A 20,528-nucleotide genomic window follows, 5' to 3' on the forward strand; every position below is an offset into this window, starting at 1 on the left:
GATTTTACCCCGCATGACTTCTAACTGTGGAAATCATTTGAAGAACATGGTGTAGCATTTAAAAATGCTCAGTAAAAGATCTCAAAGCACGTACAGAGTACAAGGTGAAGCATTTTACAACATAACTGAAGGCTTTCTCTAGAGTACGGATGGATATTGACTATCATTATGACGTGTGTAGCTATTGTTGTCGTTTCTTGAAGCTTAGCGTTCCGTTTCAGCGCCAAGGCAATATTAGACGTAGACCTACAGTTTAAGGTAAAATCGGAACCACGTTCAAATTGTTTAATACTCTCTCCTGGAATTGGACCTGGAGACACGGCGTGTTTAGTGCTGCCGACAGGGCAAATATCGAAACCTATTTAGGAGGTATTAATATTTCTTGAAACTTAATTATGTTATTGGAGCGTCTGTTGATTGACTATAAAGAAAATTTGAAGTCTTGAACGAAATAGTTATTCACCTTTGCTATCACATAATATCGAAAACATAATAACCTAGACAAACCCTGCCATTCTTTCTCGGACACCCTGTGTTTCAAGGTAAAGTATCATCATTGACTAGGAGTTTCAAAAGAAACGGGAAGAAAATGAAGTCAGTGTGTCCTTGGAGACTCATAGAAATAATTATGAAGAAATAGCGTTATTTCCCCGCCAGTTGATATTTCGTTCAGAAGGTATTATCAAGTAAAATTGACTCAAAATAGGGCTAACATAAATAATTCACTCATTTTGAAGAGTATACACGTACACACATCAAAGATATATGAAAAGAACCACAAACTCCAGTGGCGGCTAATATTAGTGTTGCAGCGTTGCGCAACGACCAAAGTATTTCGAGAAAAAATATTATTATCAATAGTAGTAAAGAACAGAAAAAGTACTTTTTAATACTTGCATATACACACTTTAAATAACATATTTTTTACTTCTGTAACTGTCCGTTCCGTTAATCCGTTTTAAAAAAGCGAAAAATAATGCGTTACAGAATCTCTAATTTACATTGTGTTGCAGCGAGCATGCAACGACCAGATTCCTTCAGCGCGGCAATTGGAGCAAATGTTAAGTCTCCTTTGCCCTATCTCAGAAGTTAAAGGGACTGGTCGTTGCAGTGCTTCTGCAACACAGCACGGTTTCAAGTGAACGAGAAGGTTTTTCACGCTAAATAAGATTCCAGAATTTTCTTTCACTTGCAATTAACAAATGGAATTTGTTTTTATGCATTCATATTTTTAAATTACGGGACCATACTGAAGCAAATCAATATAATGACAATTAAAAAAAGTGATTACAAAATTACAAAATAAGAAAGAAAATATTTAGTAGAGGAGAAAACAAATGAAAGTAGATCCGCATTTACAAGTTAATTCTTAGCTTATATTGATAATGAAGGCTTCTTCTACAGTGACTTGTGAATCAAATATTAATAAGTCAGTATGTAGAATCGCTCCCCTCCCCCTTTGTGGATAGTATTTTAGTATAAACATATTTCTTTTATAAAATAAGTATATTTTATACTCTTGATAATTTCCACATAAAACTGTATGATGGGGAACGCCACGTTGAATTTGGGACTAGTTAGCAATGGTCAGGGGCGTAGCCACGAGATGGTCCACCGGGTCCGGACCTCCCAAAAATTTCGAAACTTGACTAACATTTGTAGACTTTCTTAATAAACTATACTTTTTTAACACAGAAACGATTGATGTAGGCTAAATATTTTATTTTACGCCTCATCATGTACTCTTCTTTCCTTATAAAAATAATCGTACCATCATTTTTTCTAAAAATATAGGTGACAGTAAGTAAGAATTACTTATCGTCTTTTCGGGTGCAGTATAAGACAGGTTCCATATTATGTAGACGTATTGGACCTCCCTCAAATACTTTGGACCCCTCCCAGTTAACATTTCTGGGTGTAGAACTGGTAGTGCTGTTTGTTTTGATGTTCTTTGAATTTTTTGGCTTCTGTTACATGCTGATCCTTCATCTGGTGAGTTTCGAGGTTTCCTTTCCAGAACATATCACATTGGTAAGCATTGTTTCGCCTCATGTGGAAGTATATTGTGTTCATCGTGCATTGCGTAACAAGCAAGACGGATGATTTGGAATATAGTTTTTTTTTCTTTTATGCACATGTGTGTGTGTTGATGTATGAATATGTGACATTCGGAATTCATATACCAGTACCTATTTTGTATCAGCTGGTTTGGTTTTTAATTATTAGGTTTAATTTTATTGTGTGTGCTTTAATTCTGTAAATAAACTACAAATTCTGAATGAATTGTATACCATGACTCCTGTAAATAACTTACAAAAAACATTGACCAGCTTTCAACTGAGGAAAAATTTGCAATTAAGGCTTAGACAAAACAAGCAAAGGGCAATTCAGGAGAGTGTTCGAAAAAAAAATCCAGTTTAAATTTACAGGATATCTTATGCAGTAGTGTTGTTTGCACCAGATACATTTCCTCAATTTATTTTAAATTTTTCTGGATAAACTGTGAATAAAGTGTGTTCAATGTACATTTTTTTATAACACTAATCTCTGCTACGAACTCTTTTCAGTCAACTCTGAAGAGGAATTCGGATCATTGTCAGGGACTGAGTTTGCTAGAATGAATCGTTCGCAATAATCTAGAAAAAATATTTAGTAAATCTACAAAGCTTTGAAATTAATATTAACAGTACCTATGGCGTCAGCAAAAGACGAAAAGTTTTTTTTCCACATGAGAAAGAATTGACACTTTCAAGGAATTGAATGTCCCAAGAAAGATTATCACCATTGGTAATGCTTTCCATCGAAAAAGACCTGACAATAAGAATACCAGAGTTCAACCAGCATGTATTAGACAGATTTGCTCCAATCAAAGAGAGGAGAATGAACTTACTAATTAATTAAGGCGATTAATCGGATAAAATGTTCTGCATTTTTTATCTTTTAAAAACAGAATTTTATTTAATTTAACATGTCACATAGCATTTGCATCTAAAGTTATGCTCATTAGTCAATGAGTTAACTTTATATCTTCTGTCTCTTATCGTTCGTACTGCAACACCCGAAACCACAATCCACCGGCCGCCACTGACAAACTCACGAAGTTTATAAACCCTATACAAATGTGCGCCTACCCTTTGGTCATACGACACACGTCCAGACGATACTCGAGCTCATTTCCATACATTTTGTAGCATAGTCCTGTCAATTGTCTGCACTGCATCCTCATGCGTTCTTTGAGCTCGACTAAGGATTGTGGTAGTGGGGATACGTAACAAGGTCATTAACGTACACCCACAGGAAGAGGTCGCAGGACATTAAATCAGGAGATCTGAGAGGCCAGGTTCTTTTTCTTTTACGCAAGCAGGACACAAATCAGGAGATCTGAGAGGCCAGGTTCTTTTTCTTTTACGCAAGCAGGACATCAAATCAGGAGGTCTGAGAGGCCAGGTTTTTATTTCTTTTACGCAAGTAGGACACAAATCAGGAGATCTGAGAGGCCAGGTTCTTTTTCTTTTACGCATGCAGTACAGTAAATCAGGAGATCTGAGAGGCCAGGTGCTTTTTCTTTTACGCATGCAGTACATTAAATCAGGAGGTCTGAGAGGCCAGGTTTTTATTTCTTTTACGCATGCAGGACATCAAATCAGAAGATCTGAGAGGCCAGGTTTTTTTTCCTTTACGCAAGCAGGACATCAAATCAGGAGATCTGAGAGGCCAGGTGCTTTTTCTTTTACGCAAGCGGGACATCAAATCAGATGTGAGAGGCCAGGTTCTTTTTCTTTTACGCAAGCAACCAGTGTCCTTGAATTGCCGATACCACCGCAAAATGCTTTGTTTATATGGCGCTTCTTTTCCATATTCACTTCTGAAAGCACTTTGCACAACTATAACAGACGAACATCTGGCAGATTCAAGCACACAAAAACTTTTTTCCTGCTTTCTCTCCGTTTGCGACAGGTACTAATCAAGTACTGTCACATCTGATCGGAAAGATAATGGACTCGTGCTGCAACACAGTACAAATTCGGTGAGTTTGTAGTTTTTTTTTCATACATCTTTCATGTGTGAATGAATACTTTTGAAAATATAGCCTTTTCAAAACAATTGAATCATTTCTGCTAACCCTATATTATAGACCCTCTAAGCAAAAACCAATACACAGTACAAGCCTATAGGAATATATTAAGTCAATTCTATATCGGTCTACTGTATTTAAAACAAATTTACCATAGTGTTGATTTATTATCTTTGGAGCTATATATTTCCTCTACTCTTTCAATGATCTGGCACAACGTTAATTGAAAAACGATGTTTGTGTAGATGAGATCTTTTTCAACATTGTAACACATAGTTCATTTATCATATCTCTGTTACACTTTAAACTACCACGAATAGCTTATTATGTTCTTCTGTATCTACATATACCGTCTTGAGGCGTCGAAATGTTTCTCCTTGCTCCAGATTTCGTCACATTTCTTCCAGCAAGCGTCTATATCTTTTACGTTTACACAAGGAAGGTTGAATCACTTTAGATCGCATTAGCTAAGAAATCCATCATTTTTTCTGACATTCCTGAGTAGCTGAGAAGACGGGGGAATTTGTTGCGTGACGGAATGAGGGAAAATATTCTACATTCACAGAACCAGCATCTTTGGTTATTGAGCAGGGTCCGTTCTCACATATGATAAGACAAGATCATCAACCCGTCTGTGCTATCTTATAACTTTAACAATGTCAAATACATGTGCCATTCTTTTTTTAAAATCCAATTAATTTAAATGAGAAATTATTATTTTATATTCTCATTTAAATGAACTGTTTTATTATTAGTTTGATTCTACTGATGGGAGACACAGTGACTCAGCGGTCGAGCTCCTACTTCTGGTGTGTGGAGTCCCTAGTTCGAACCCCAATCAAGTAAGTTTATGGTTTACAACATTGTGTCCGTTGGTTTTCTCGGGGTATTCCTGTTTTCTCCCACATTCGCATCCCAACGATATTTCCATTATCATTCACTTATCTTAATCATCCGTCTCTCTTAGCCTAAAAGCCATAAAATGATGGACGTTAAACCGAAGTATTTCGTTTTATTTATTTTATTTTATTTTATTGAGTGGATTCTTCATCGAGTCTATTTAAATATTTCTTATGTCATGAAAATTCGGAGTATGTTTAGTACAAGGGGTTCAGAAGCACATAAAAAACACAACCTTTACAGGAGAAATAAATGATGCAAGTACTTAGACGTAACATAACGTAACCAAATCTAACCTAACCTAACAAACTAACCTAAGCTAACCTGAACTAACCTAAACTAACCTCATATTAGTAGAAATAAAAGAAATTCTATCATATTTTTTGGGGGGAAAATTATGAGGGACTTCTACACTAATATAACCTAAACTAACCTAACCTAACCTAGACTAACCTAACCTACCCTCAACTAATCGAATGTGAACAGAAATTACCGATATTGTAACACTATTTAGAGAAAAGAGATGGACCCCTTCTGCTAAACATAGGCCGAAAATTCAATTGCTATATATATAATTGCAGTTTATTTGAAAGAACTTAGACAAATAATTCCCATATAAATCAATTTGCAAAACAAATAAAGATGGCAAGCATAACAACATTAATGACTTTTCAGTGATATAGAGCTATACTAGGGTCTAAGATCTTTAGATCTTACATTTCTTACGTTTTTTTTTTTTTTTTTTTTTTTTTTTTTGCATTTTTCTGACGGTTTACATTACAGTTTCCCCGCAAAACCATTTCTCCCGTCTTTTACGTTATAGTTTTTATTTCTTCCATAAAACGATTTCTTCCGGTTTTAAATACGTAAAAGAATTATAGTTCTACACACTTGAAAAATGTTTTAAAAATTTAACTTAAATTTTCTTAAAATTAAGAACTAGTTTCTCACATACTGTTAACAACACAAGCTAATGGTGTAACTTAGTATTCAGAGATAAAATGCAACAAGTTTTCTTTTATGTCCTATCTAATCGACATCCTAGCGGACCTTGTTCCAGAATAATTTGGTTTTACCATCTTAGCCTTTGTCTGTCAACATCGTCTCAATCATATCACAGTTTTCATTGATCGTGATACACTGACGTCAGAAACAGAATCTATTGTGAACTAATAAAAGCAGAATATGCCGATGTCAGGAACAGAAGCTATTGTGAACTAATAAACGCAAAATATACTGATGTCAGGAATAGAAGCTACTATGTACTAAAACGAGAAGAATATACTCATGTCAAGAAGAGAAGCTACTTTGAACTAATAAAATCAGCATATACTGATGTCAGGAATGGAAACTACTGTGAACTAATGAATGCAGAATGCACTGATGTTAGGAACAGAAGCTACTGTTAACTAATAAAAGCAGAATATATATATTGATGTCAGGAACAGAAGCTACTGTGAACTAATAAAAGCAGAATATACAGATGTCAGGAACTGAATCTCCTCTGAACTAATAAAAGCAGAATATTCTGACGTCAAGAACAGAAGCTACTGTGAACTAATAAAAGCAGAATATACTGACGTCAAGAACAGAAGCTACTGTGAACTAATAAAAGCAGAATATACAGATGTCAGGAATTGAATCTCCTCTAAACTAATAAAAGCAGAATATTTTGACGTCAAGAACAGAAGCTACTGTGAACTAATAAAAGCAGAATATACAGATGTCAGGAACTGAATCTCCTCTGAACTAATAAAAGCAGAATATACAGATGTCAGGAACTGAATCTCCTCTGAACTAATAAAAGCACAATATTCTGACGTCAAAAACAGAAGCTACTGTGAACTAATAAAATCAGAATATACTGATACTAGGGACAGAAGATGCGGTGAACTAATGAAATTAGAATATGCCTGTGTCAGGAATCGTAGCTATTGTGAACTAATAAAAACAAAACTCCAAGTGCTTGTGAGCAAGAACATTTCCTGCAAGTATTTTTAACGTAAAGAAGGATGTCCGAGAGACACAATCTTTATTAAAAATATAAGTGAAAATACGATAAAAAAAATAGTGTATTATACTTGGTTTGTTGAAATTGAATTTACTGTCCCTTCCAACATCGAGACTGTGTGAGACATGGACGCACTATCTTGTTGCTATACAGGGTGGCCGATTTTAATCTTTTCACGGAAATATCTCGAAAACGGTTGAACATAAATGAACTGAACAAACACTCAAATAGGAAATACCATAAGCAAATCGAATGGTGATGTTGCGGTGCTCCCCAGGGCCACTCTTCAAGGGGGCCTGAGGCCTAACTTTAACATTTTAAATGGAATCAATGACACCTCGTTCGATACATCTTTAAAAACTAAAAAGCAATGTGACGAAAGATTTTTCATATCTGTCACCATATTCAAAATTGCCGCCAAGATATGTTACCTATATCAAATAAACATCCAGTGCCACTAATATGAAAATGGTTGAACATAAACGAACCAAACAAAAACTCAAATAGGCAATCCATGTGGGTAATCGAATGATGATGTCGCGGTGCTCCCAGCGCCACGTTTCATGGAGGCTCAGGCTCAATTTAGAAATTTTAAACGAAAATATGGGTCAAGTGATATCTCGTTCGATAGATCTTCATGCACTAAACAGTGTTGTGGCCAATTATTATTCATATGAAAAATCTTTCGCCACATCGCTTTTAAGTTTTTAAAGATCTATCGAACGAAGTGTCACTCACCCCATGTTTCCATTTAAAATTTTAGTTGGGCCCCGGGCCTCCTTTAAGAGCGGCCCTGAGGGGCGCCGCGATATCATCATTCGATTTGCCCCATGGTATTGTATTTTCTATTTGAGTTTTTGTTCAGTTCAATTATGTTCAACCGTTTTCGAGATATTTTCGTGGAAAGATTAAAATGGGCCACCCTGTATAGTCAGTGTACGCGCTTTTGGCATAGGGAGACCTAGGTTACACTCCCGGTGCAAGCTCATGTTGTTCGGATCCCACGTTAAGCTGTACGCCACGTTTCATTTAGTTTTGCTGCTCAAAGGGATGCTAAACTAAAGTCAAACAAAACAAAATGTGAGAGGAGGATCTAAACTTAACGTGGGATCCAAAGCACATGAGCTCCGCCCGGAATTGTAATTATTTTTAACGAACTTGGTTCAGCTTCCAATCAAATTAATCTACGTTGTTATGCGAAACGCTACATATGGTTGTTATATGTAAATTCTAAGTATCAGATACCAGGCCCGTATCCAGGGGATCTAGGGGGGCCGGGTCCTCACAAAATTTTTGCTGCCCCCCTAAAATTTTCATGGTAGGCTTGCAAATGAACTATAATATGGTGATGAACTATAATATGGTTCGATCGCAACCCCCTAACTTCAGTCGAGCCCCCCCTCCTAAATTTTTTGGCTGGCTACTGGTCTGTCATATACCTTCCTTCTCTCCCCTATAAAACGTAAAATATGGTAACTTTAATATATAGGCCTACATGGAGGAAAACAAATTCCTAATGGACTACGTATTACAAGATTATATAGTGTAAATTTCCATTGCCTGTTCTTCTTCGTTATACAGGAATTTTGACTCTAGAATTAAGAATGCATTGATTACAATGGACTACATTCACATTATATAAAGAAGTATATAATTGGCCGAGCTGAAAGTCTGGCCTCCCCACACGGCCCTTGGGTTTTCATGGAATGTTCCAAAAAGGGGCAAACATTATTCTTTCTCTCTGTCTCTCTCTCTCTCTCTCTCTCTCTCTCTCTCTCTCTCTCTCCCTCTCTTTCTTTCTTCCGATATATAGATTATGTAAGCTAATACTTTTTTTAAAAAAATTATAATATTCTAAATTTAATTTTGCTTTTCCAATTTGTATTTATTAAATTTTATGATAATGAAGATGAACTAAATAGATTAAAACTAACCTCCATCTCTATAGCTATGTAGCAAATCATAAACCACATGTTTCTTATCCATATCCTTGACTCTAATCTGACCGACGCTGGTACCCACACCGACATTGGCTCCAACCCAGAACTCATAAGGTGCGCCAATGAAGTCAGGCACGTGATCTCCTCCGCGAAGCACATCCACCTGGACGACGGCCAAGGAGAAGCGACGCTCACTGGGATTGGCTGGTTGGTCAGACGCCTCCACAAATAGTGTGTATCTCTCCTTCTTTAAAGGACTCTCCAGTAACAATATATGACCTGTTTGGACTTCAATGGTAAATGGGAGAGAGTTGCTGGAATTAGTTTTCTGGAAGTCGTAATACACTTTGCCGTTTCTCCCTAAATCCGGATCAACAGCAGTTACCTACAGAAAATGGAGAACAGAAAAGAAAAAAATGTAAATACAGTTAGAAATCAAACCAAATCCTTTGAAACATTTTTCTTCATAACATACAATAGAAACTACATATTTCTGATTCAAATATAAGGTTGCACATAAATATATACATAGTTTTTCTAACCTAAATGTTCTGTTTAAATAAAGCAAGCGTTAGAGAAGCTTCCATCATTTGATACAATCGGGATTTGTGTGTCTGTTCGTCTGTTTCTTCTACGATAACTATCATAAACGTTTCAGATTCTCCTGAAACTTGGCATGTGTCTGCCTCTAAACTTTCGAAATAAACTTAGTGTTTGAGGTAGAAATATATAATTTTAAGGGATTAATAAGGGGATAAAACAGTATTAAATCCACCCCATGTTGTGAGCTTAAACGCATACATAGAAAACAATTTGCCAGTATGAACTACGTTAAAATTATCTGATTTTTATAACACATAATGTATATTTCATTCATGGTAGCTTGATCATTAGGGTGGAGCGAAAAAATCAGATTTGCCAGTATCGAATTCTAATAGGGCTCAAAAGTTGCGTATTCGCATGCAGGTCCGTAGCCAGTCCAAAAATGTACAGGGGGCCCCGTTGAAGTTAGAGAGGTCCCTATTCAAGCATTTATAGTTCATCACCATATTATAGTTAATTTCCAAGCCTACCGTGAAAATTTTAGTGTGGGCCAGCAAAATTTTAGTGGGAGGCCCCCTAGACCCCCGTGGATACGGGCCTGTTCGCATGCTAATGAATGGAAAAATAACGGGAAAAAATCACACCTTGGATCTTAATTTCGCACAAACGTCCCAGTTTTAAAAGAGTGATAAAAACATACCAAAATTTACCTTTACACAAGAAATATACAGGTTACTGGTTTTATTTCTATAGCGTCTAAGTACTTTATTTTAGTTGTGTGAGGTCATGTTTGTTAATAATTCGTTGTTAATTGAAGGATTTTATGCATTTTATTTTCATAATGATTTTGCAGCTCTTCACCCATTTCTCAACTTTTTTTCTTTTTCATGAAATGGCCCGAACTCACCACGAGGAGGTAGCTACAATTCGAGTTCCACCCACATCCTACCAATTAGGATGTGCTAAATAATGTTGATTTAGTGAAGGGCGTCGCCTTAGATCCAGATATATTTTTTTAAATCAAATTTTGGCATTGTAAATCTTGAGAGCAAAGTTGCTCTAATATAGCCATCTCTGTTTTCTTGTCCGCACACTATTCCTGCAGACTCTGTGACAAGTTTGACACATCTTTCAACTTCCTGTATGGCATGAGAAATTTACAAAGTCAAACTCATGTGCAGATGTCATGCATAAGTGATAAGATAAGCTTTCGATGACTACAGGCGGTGACAGCTTACATTTTCTACAATCTGTCAGTTCACAGTAGTCTCTGGCATCAAAATTTATTGAAGATGCCATAAAAGTTGTAACAGATTTCCCTTCGAATCTTGATTTCTTGTCTCTAGCACACTCTTGTAACCCAACTCTGGTACGTGTTGTCTCTCATCCACTGTCATAGCTAACAATATGTTCTCTGGATGACAGGAGAACGCGTTTCTCTCAATCACAGGATCGATTATTCTTTTAATAGGCCCTATTGTTTGGCAAATGTCTCGTTGTTTTAACTACCTTCAAAATATGTTTAAGTCGATATTTCACTGACTGATATCTTTATGTCGAATCAGACAGGAGCGTATGTCTTTATAATATAAAGCCTGTGACAAACATCTTGGTATTTCAGCTAAATGAATAAGACGCAAGCTCTGGCGCGACGTTGCCGAGTGCTAAGGGGTGTAGCTATGGCTAAGCAGACAAATGACAGCGCGATCAGGTGACAGGGTATAGATGTGGATGTGTACAAAATAATCGTGGCAATACTGCTGGCCTTTCATTTGCTAGTAACATTTAAAGGGAACTTGGAGCGCCGCCTTTAAATGCCAAGATGTTTGTCACGCCGTTTAGTTTACAAGCACTTTGATTTCGTTAGTAGGATTTGTTTGAGAAACGTACAACTGTAAGACCCTGTCTGCACATAACGGCCATCGGGAGTAACTGAGACGTCCAGAATCTCTTATAGCCACACCTGGAGCACACTGCCCTGTCTGAATTGCTCTGATAGAACTTTTGACACCTTCAATAAATGTTGATGCCACAGACTACAGTGAGCTGATAGATTGGGAAAATGTAAGCTGTCTCCCGCTCCAGTGCTCGAAAGTCTGACAACAGAAACTATCTTTTCACTTATGTATGGCAAATCTGGTCGAGAGTTTGACTTCTGAAATGTCCCATGCCATACTCAGGAAGCTGAAAGACGTGTCAAACTTGTCACAGAATATGTAGGAAACGTGTGCGGACAAAAGAAAGAAAAAAAAAAGATGGTTACATAAGAGCAACTTTGCTCTCAATGCCAAAATTTAAGATCGAAAAATCTGAATTTAAGGCAACGTCCTTCACTAAATCAACATAATTTACCACACCCTAATTGCTAGGATGATTGAGTAGGGTGTGGGTGGAACTAAAATTGCAGCTACCTACTCGTGGTGAGTTCGGGCCATTTCATGAAAAAGAAATAAAGTAATCTGTATATTTCTTGCGTAAAAGTAAATTTTGGTGCTATAATTTTTTTTATAATTTAGGCCGTTTGCGCGAACTAAAGATCCAAAGTGTGATTTTTTTCGTTATTTTTCCATTGGTTAACACGCGAATACGTAACTTTTGAGCCCTATTAGAATTCAATACTCAAAAATCTGATTTTTTTTTTCGCTACAACCTATTAACCATCCCCCATGGTTGTGACTGAAATCCATGAAGGATAAGCTGATAGGTAAATTTACTCAAACCACACTGAGAAAAATCCGTTATCCGGATAGCGGTATATTGTACAAATATAGGGAATCCATATGTTTACTACGGAAATCAGTACGGAGCAGCTATATGTTACATACGTCCATCTGTATGTGAGATCTTGACAGCCTATAAAGTATTCTTTCGTTCGCACGGAAAGTACGTTTGTTTGGGACACTTAAACAGAAAGTACGTATATAATATATTTTCCCAGTTTTAAGTTTGCTGTACGTTAAGTCCTAAAACTATAGGATTTACATATTTAACCTACGTTTTCACGTATACCACATACGTCTTTTTTAGTGCAAGATGTTCCTTACTTAAATAAAAGTTTCAGTAAAATAAAACCAAATTTGATGTAATATGGTGTATTGTTTGTGGCTTGTAAGCACCCTACTCTTTAAGATTAGAGTATCCCAATAATGTCTCATGATAATTTTGGTTAAAAAAAAAGGGAAAGAAAAAAAGAGTGAAGTTGGAACAATTTAACACTTATTTTGCTTGAGAGTGCCTAATGACTCAATTGCAAGAAGTCAAAATCAATGAAAAATAAAAGAGTAGAATTACCTCTCCGCAAGTTAAAAATATTAGGGATGGGCAAAACCGGTTTTATAAAAACCGGGAAACCGGTTTCTAGAAAAACCGAAATCCGAGAAAAACATTTCAGTTTTCTCCAAAACCCGTTCGGTTTTTCACCGAAACCGGTTTCGGTGAAAAAACCTTTTCTGAAGACACAAAACTAATTCTGTGGAAATGGAATCGGTGACCGAAACACTATTCTGGTCAGAAATAAAAACAATTTTGGAAAAACCGGAACCGGTTTTGAAGAAAACCGAAACCGAACCGGTTTTTGAGAAAACTGAAACCGGTTTCGCTGAGAAACCTGTTTTTTGAAAAATTAAAAAAAACGGTTTCAGTTTTCCTAAAAACCTAAACCGAAAACCCGGTTTCTGTGCCCACCACTAAAAAATATGTTCCACGATAGCATTCGTAAAAAATCGATTTTTGGTGGAATCTTCACAATGCTTGGATTTAGAATCAATCGAGAAGTGGATTCATCTTATCTTTCTGAGACTTTATCTAATAAAGAATGAGATTTGTTTGTTATCTGTATCCACTGCAATTCGGCACACTTCTGTGTCCTGTAGAGCCCAAACTGCTAGTGCAATTGAAATCAAAAAAAAAATCATTTTGGGTTTCAAACCACCTGTTTAGAACAACATTAATTTCTTTCAATTTTAAAATATCTTTATTCATAGCAAACATATATATATTGTGGTAGGAATGAACAGTTTTATTTTTGGCAGCTACAAATAGCCAAACTTTGAAAATGATTCATTTAGAATGTGTAAAGAAATTAACGTGAAAGTGAACTCTGAAATGTTTTGCTAAAACATTTGGCTGAAATATTGTTTAGATACGTTTATAGTATATTTAATATGTAATCCTATTAGGAACAAGGATAAGTCATATTTTACAAAATATTGCAATAGCCATATTCAACACATGATGACAGAAACAATTTGTAAACACATATGGTATACCAGCGTTTCACAACCGCGAATACATGTCAGATGTGTCACGAGATTCTTAATGTCTTCTAAGATCTTCTGCAAAGAAAGTATCTTTAAGGTGGATCACTAGGTGTTCTCGGTGCTATGCCAAACGCTGCTTGAATAATGCGGCGTTGCCAAATAGTGTCGAGTGTTTACTGATGTCAGATAATAAAGGAAGTAATCATGGAATTCTGCCTGGAGAATTGATTTTCGACCCTTACTGGAATTCACAGCTAAGTTTCGCTTCTCCAACTGCAACGCTAGAATCCAAGAGTTTTCTTATTGTGACTACCACAGTAAACGTAGGAATTTGGCAACAACGCATTATGGCGTTCTGCGCAACTTTCTTCTCAATATCTATTTCCTTAAATGTAAATTAATATTTAAAGATAATGTGAAATATAACACGAAAAACGGTCAAACAATATATCTATTTCGTAATAAGATCGTTACTTTAAAATACTTTACACGTACAAATAGACATTTCATAAAACTGAACACTTCTAGTAAGATCTAACAGCAAGTGCCATCTTGTGTGCTCGTTGTAAAACGAATCAAATATTTTCTTTTATTTGTTATCTTTTTCGATATCAGAATACATAACCAAATGAATCAGTGTCTTGTGTTGTACCTGAAACATAAATCTATCCTATTGTACAATATTTATAATATGTAATATTTCATTGCACAGTAGTTAAGGGAATAAACTAAAATATGTACTGACTTCCGGGTGGTGACCCACCTTAAAAGAAAATTTAAAAAAAAATATATCGCCAATCGACTTGAATTCACACTTGTCTTCAAAGTTTAAAGCTGTAAAGTTTGCTTTAAGCGCTATTCATTTTTCTTTGGAAAGAAACACTGCACATGAGAGTGTATTTGTCGAAAGTTCGTCTACGCATAGATATGCTTTTCAAAAATCGCCAGGGACAAAAATCTCATTAGTTTTGAGTTTGAGGTCTTCTTGTATTTCTGATAGTAATATTTCTTTTTTCCTATTTCTGCTTAAGGGTCGTATGTTTATTTTATGTTAATATGTTTCTATTCAAGAGTCTTATGTAATTTCTTGTCAAATTTGTATGTCATAGTTCTTACATTACTTTTAAAAAAATGTATTCTATATACTGTACTTTTACGCGTATGCTTCTTTTGCATCTAGGGGAAAAAAATACATGCAGGGATATCGCGAAAGTTTGAAACGTACCTTGATATGTCCCAAAAGAAAAAAAAAAAGATTGAGAAGTGCTGTGGTAAACTACAAATTTTGAAAAATCTTTCCCTAAATTCTTAAAGAATTTTAACAGAATTCAATGCTAAATTATGTCAGCATCTAATAGTGTTGAATATTTCTTCCGGGAGGGAAACCAATACACAAAGGGATATGACAGTGTGTCTGTCAGGGGGTTAAATAAATACTGGAAAATACTGGTAACTCACGTTACGCACAATTAGAGATATGTCCCGAGATTAATTCTACGAGAAGGAGGAGAATGTTTTTGGCTTTGCTCTGAAATTATCACTAAATATGTCGATTATAACATCTCGATTAAATATTTCTTGTGATATTATTAACATTTCCACTATTTTTTTCGTATTAGTTTATAAATATAATTATCCATAACTACACAGAGAAAAATCCGTTCTCCGGACAGCGGTATATTGTACAAATATACGGTATCCTCTTTCTTACTATAGAAATCAGTACGTAGCATACGTTATCCGTATGCTACATAGGCACTGCCCTTAGATGTTACATCATGCCGTTGCAGGATGTCTGATATCTAACAGTTTTCCGTATATCACATACATATACTTATGTTACCTTCGTCAGCTATATGTTATGTAAATCCATTTGTATGCGAGATCCTGACCAGCTACATTGTTTCATACAGAAAGTACGTATAGTTGGAACACTTATACAGAAAGTATTATAAAACATGCGTTTTCAGTTATACGTCTGCTGTACGTTGTCCAAAAACTACAGGAACTACGCATGTAACATATCTTTTAAGTACGCCACCTACAATTTTTTTTTTTCTCAGTGTAAAAATCTACAAGCTGCCAACCGTTTTAATAATTTCTGCTTTCCAGATATTTGGTTTAATGAACTAATCGTACCAATAGATTCCAAACTTCAACATGGAGATGTAGTTAGCTCATAAACTTTGATCTACCTGACTCAGGAAACTAAAATAGTTGTATTGCATTGGTTGCAAATCGTAATGATAGGAAAGAAATCCTGGGTATTATTATATACAGTAACTAACCTCTTTGCCCCATCCAGTTGGTAATATACACTGATCTTAAAGTTTCTACGTATGAAACTGATTATAATTTTAATTTATATCTAGTAGAAAATGGTATCAAGTATAACATTACTGCCCTGCAGTTAAAGGAAATTTCAATCATACATTCCTCTATTAAGATTAAATTACTTTTGTTTCAGTTAATATCAGAAAAATACTTGATATTAATCCAGTTATCTTTGTCCCATCTATCAACTGTAAGATAATCCATAATAAATGAATACATCAGCTGCTGTTTCCGTAATAATGTATAATTGAAAACATATACTTTTTTCGCGCGCTACTCTAGCCAAACTGTTTTTAAGTTGGTCACAAGGAAGCGGGTGAGTTCAGATTTACATCAAAGTTGCATCACCGGAGTGTGACCTAAGGTCACGTGCTATTATTATAGGGGCAAAGATGGAATAAAATGAGCCCTGCAGGGCTTCTAACCCCCTTATAGTCCATGAACCAGACCCCTAAAATTTGGCAAACTTTACCATTTAGGGAGGCAAAATCCCCCAATACTTTTTGAACACATATATGGTCCAGCGTGTCAAAACTATTTGGTGAACTTTGGTCCGGCACAGCTTTATACCAAATATGACGTCATCAATATGGCCGCCTACTGATTTCACAATAATAATTTTAAACGATTATAATTGCACTATTGTTCAAGGTAGAAACTTAATTCTTGCTTTATTGTCGAGAACATACTCCACGACTACATTTTAACACCAAAACATTTCTAATCGTTGCCGCCATTTTGAAATATAGTGCCTGAAAATGGAGAAATGTCATTGTCACACATTCAATCGCAAACTTTAATGGCGAATAACTATGAAACGGCTATATTAACACAAAAAGGCCATGGAACAAACAAAGTTGTGCATTTCAAGGGCTTTCAAACGACACCTAAATCATAACTATATCTTTACAAATAACGGAAATAATTCATTTTATGCACTGCTAGATGTAGGTTTCTAAGAATTCAAATATAAGAATTATTACGTTGTCATCATATGGCTGTGACTTTTATTACACGATATAAATGAAACCTTGTGATACTGATTTCGGCAGAAACATGTAGTATTTAATGTGTAGTTATCAATTATTGCATTTCTAGGTTTACAATTGCAATATGTCGTAAAACTTCAAAGAAAATTAAACAAACATGCATACACAGTAAAATTTACTAAGCGAGTATGAATGCATTATGTAATTGTAAATAACGTAATTACTTATATACTGAAGGTACAAAATATTATTTACGAGGCAGTATTGAACAATATTTATATGAATAATCATAAACTCAACTCTGTGACACACACATACAGTATATAGGCCTATCTACACTGACGAAGTACTTAAATTCTTGATTTTAAGTAATATGCTATATTGTAAAGTGTATATATACTATTTTTAAACTATTTTTCTATATTTTGTCATAAGATTGTTTATTTATTACTCTGACACACATAATACTTTTATATGATGATACACTGACACAACCATATTTGTATAATGTAAAAAAATAAATAAAGGTATTGAAACCATCTTTAAAGTATATGGGAAAACTTTCTCTATTTAATTTACTATGCCTCGTAAATATTATATGAACGTTACTATACCTGGTTTCACACTCTATTTTACAGGTTATTCTATCTGTAAAATAGAATACATATGCATATGCTACTTTACGATACATATGCTACTATACGGAATTTTATCTACACATTTCTTTTAAATTTGGTATTGCTTCTAACTGAAACATGTATATACCTTGATGCACCACTCTATCGTATTACATGTTTCACTATTATCCTCATCTGTATTCTTCTGAGTGTTAAGATTATGCTATTCTAACATGTTACTACATGTCTGAAATTTATAGGCGGGTGTGCATTTCATGTTGTTGCTAATACACTGACAACTAGAAGACCTACACTCTTTGGTACATTTGCACGCCAGGAACTCCAAAATTGCATCTGGAGTTGAAGGATCTCTCATTTACTCAATTTTTAGCTGGCCATCTTCGAATGGAATGCTCATCCATGGCCATCTACAAATGTAGCTGGCCGAATGGATGTTGGAATGCTTTTCCAGGCTTCTCTTCCAGATAGCTGCCTGATAATTAGCTCTTTAGCGTGAAGGTACAGTGTAATCGCACGTGGTGATAACTGCCCAGATTCGATTTCACCTTATTTCAGCCTGAACAATTGGTACCGGAGCTCATTAACGTTGATGATAGGTGAATCCGCTGCATAGATCTATATGTAAATTCCATGCACTGACTGAATCACAACCAGTGAATGAATGGAAACCAACAAGACTTCTGCATGCATCTTTTCCGAATGAGGAGGCAACCCGTTTCACATCAATGTACTTTTCTCTGTTTTTAGTGCTACACTTTATGAATACATTACCAATGTTCACTGAAGAAAAGGCTGAGAACAAGAACATCGGTGTCATCAGACACAATGTACACACATGGATGATTAACACTTGTATGTTTTGTATGCAAAAGAATTCGGGTGTCAGTTTCTTTCTGAGACATCTGAAGATCTTCACAAGCCATACTTTATTTACAAGTTAGTCTTATGCATTCGTTTTTCAATGTGACAAAAAAAACTTTATGATCAAGTTTCTGGAGATATGTGGGAGATTTCCAGTTTTTAACAAGAAACTCGATGAGTGCTGTTTAACTTTCAGAACAACAGTAACAATTTCCACTGTTTGATTTTTTAAATGGACATTATTTTTTTGTACGCAAACCAGACGTGGATCCTCAATTAATCCTCTCTGCATTCTTTATGGATTTATCATCGTATACATCGAATACAACGTCAATTCTGACGCTGTATGATCCATCTTGCAAGGCTGCTGAAAATATGCTCTTTGACACCTCTTCAAAAGTTTTTTGCTCTCCGTTAATCCTGTAAACAAGACACATCTCATCAATTATCCGGTTTCTGTATGTTTTCTGCAGCATATACCTTTTTTTCTCAAGATGTCTGTGAAGCGTGGCCTAGTTTGTTTTCTTCATGGTTCCATTACAATTAGCCAAAGCCCATGGAAGTGGTCCTAATGAATGCTGTAGAACTAATTTCATGTCGTTTTCTCTCTCCAGTTACTAAGCTCATATTCCCAAGTAGCTTATCAGCTCTCAAAACAACATCCTTATTCGAAATTCTCAATTTCTTGGAAGTTTACGTATCACTGAAAGTCTTAATGCTTAATTCCTGGAGGTGGTTATGGAATTTGGAGGATGCCTCATTGAGTTTCATTCTCTCATGTTTAAAATTGATGAAAGCATTTGTCCCCTTTTTATTTGGCATTTAGGAAATCTTTTCCAATTTCGGTAGTAGCAACTATGCCAGTCGATAATGACAACAAGTCTTCTGGACCGAGAAAAGGATTTTCCCAACTGTTCTTTATTGTGTAAAGAAGTGACTGTACATTCTTTTCATCCTTCTGTATCCTAGAAGTTTCGAGGTCAGAATGTGACAAATTACCTCTTTTTATATTAGTCATCATTCTTAGATTCATAAAGCATGAGCACCAGTACTCTGCTGTTTTGTAATACCTGGCCACTGCATCTGTACGAAGGCTACATCCTTTAACTCCACCGTCGGTTTGAGTGTTAACTGTATCCTCTATTGCCTAGACAACTGGAATTCTTGCAAATGATTGCTTCCTACAAGTTGTTTAGAGGATCCTCCTGTGGTGAAGTGATCATCAAGCTGCTGATGGTCAATTTGCAGCCTACTGATTTCAAGGTAGTAAACCGATAGATATCTAGAGTAATTTTGCCTATCATATGCAAAACACCATGGAATCATCTCTTTGATCATAGCAAGACGAAGAAACCAGCTTCCTTCTCTGAAAGCTCTAACTAGACCAAGAACAATCTCTAACATATCAATATAGCTAATTCAAAATGATAAATCAGCATTTTCGTTTCGAAGGAATTTCTGGTAGTCCTTGAAGAGATCAGAATGTGAATACAGGATACATTTTTTTATACACCTTGTAACTTCTCATGTCACACATTGTCATGAAGAATTCAAATTGCGTGATAGCGTTGTTAAGATATTGGACGATGTTCTGGTTATTTATTTCCATCCATTTAAGAAAGCCTTTCCATACCAATCTCATCAAGGCTATGTAGAGCAACTTATGCAGTCTAATTCCCCTATTATAATATCTATCCTTCAGTACTGCATGAACAGAACCCTCCGCTGACACTCCGAATTCCACAGCGAAGTCCCGTAAACCTTTTTTAAAATCTCTTTCCTATCGTTCCCATCATATTGCTAATAACACTATGAACGTGGTAATGCAAATCTAGAACCGCAGTAAATGATCAATTCATATTGAAGGCCGTGTGTGTTTCTACCGAAATCAATATCACCATGTCTCATTCACATTGTATAATAAAAGTCAGATCAACATGTTGACAATGTAAATATTTCGGAGGACTCCCGCTTGGTG

At 35.6% G+C, this 20,528-nt stretch overlaps 1 protein-coding gene across 3 annotated transcripts in view; it reads right to left on the reverse strand.

The window, feature by feature from the left end:
- Cad89D (cadherin 89D) overlaps positions 1-20,528 on the reverse strand; it is a 379,672-nt gene that overhangs the window by 91,635 nt on the left and 267,509 nt on the right. For all 3 annotated transcript variants that reach the window (XM_081729479.1, XM_081729481.1, XM_081729480.1), the window contains exon 10: positions 8,921-9,311. In XM_081729479.1, the coding sequence (XP_081585605.1) occupies positions 8,921-9,311 (391 nt within the window). The remainder of the gene's footprint in view (positions 1-8,920; positions 9,312-20,528) is intronic.

Source organism: Thermobia domestica, chromosome 10, assembly GCF_964235325.1.
Source record: "Thermobia domestica chromosome 10, izTheDome1.hap1.1, whole genome shotgun sequence".
In the NCBI taxonomy this organism is placed as follows: Eukaryota; Metazoa; Arthropoda; class Insecta; order Zygentoma; family Lepismatidae; genus Thermobia; species Thermobia domestica.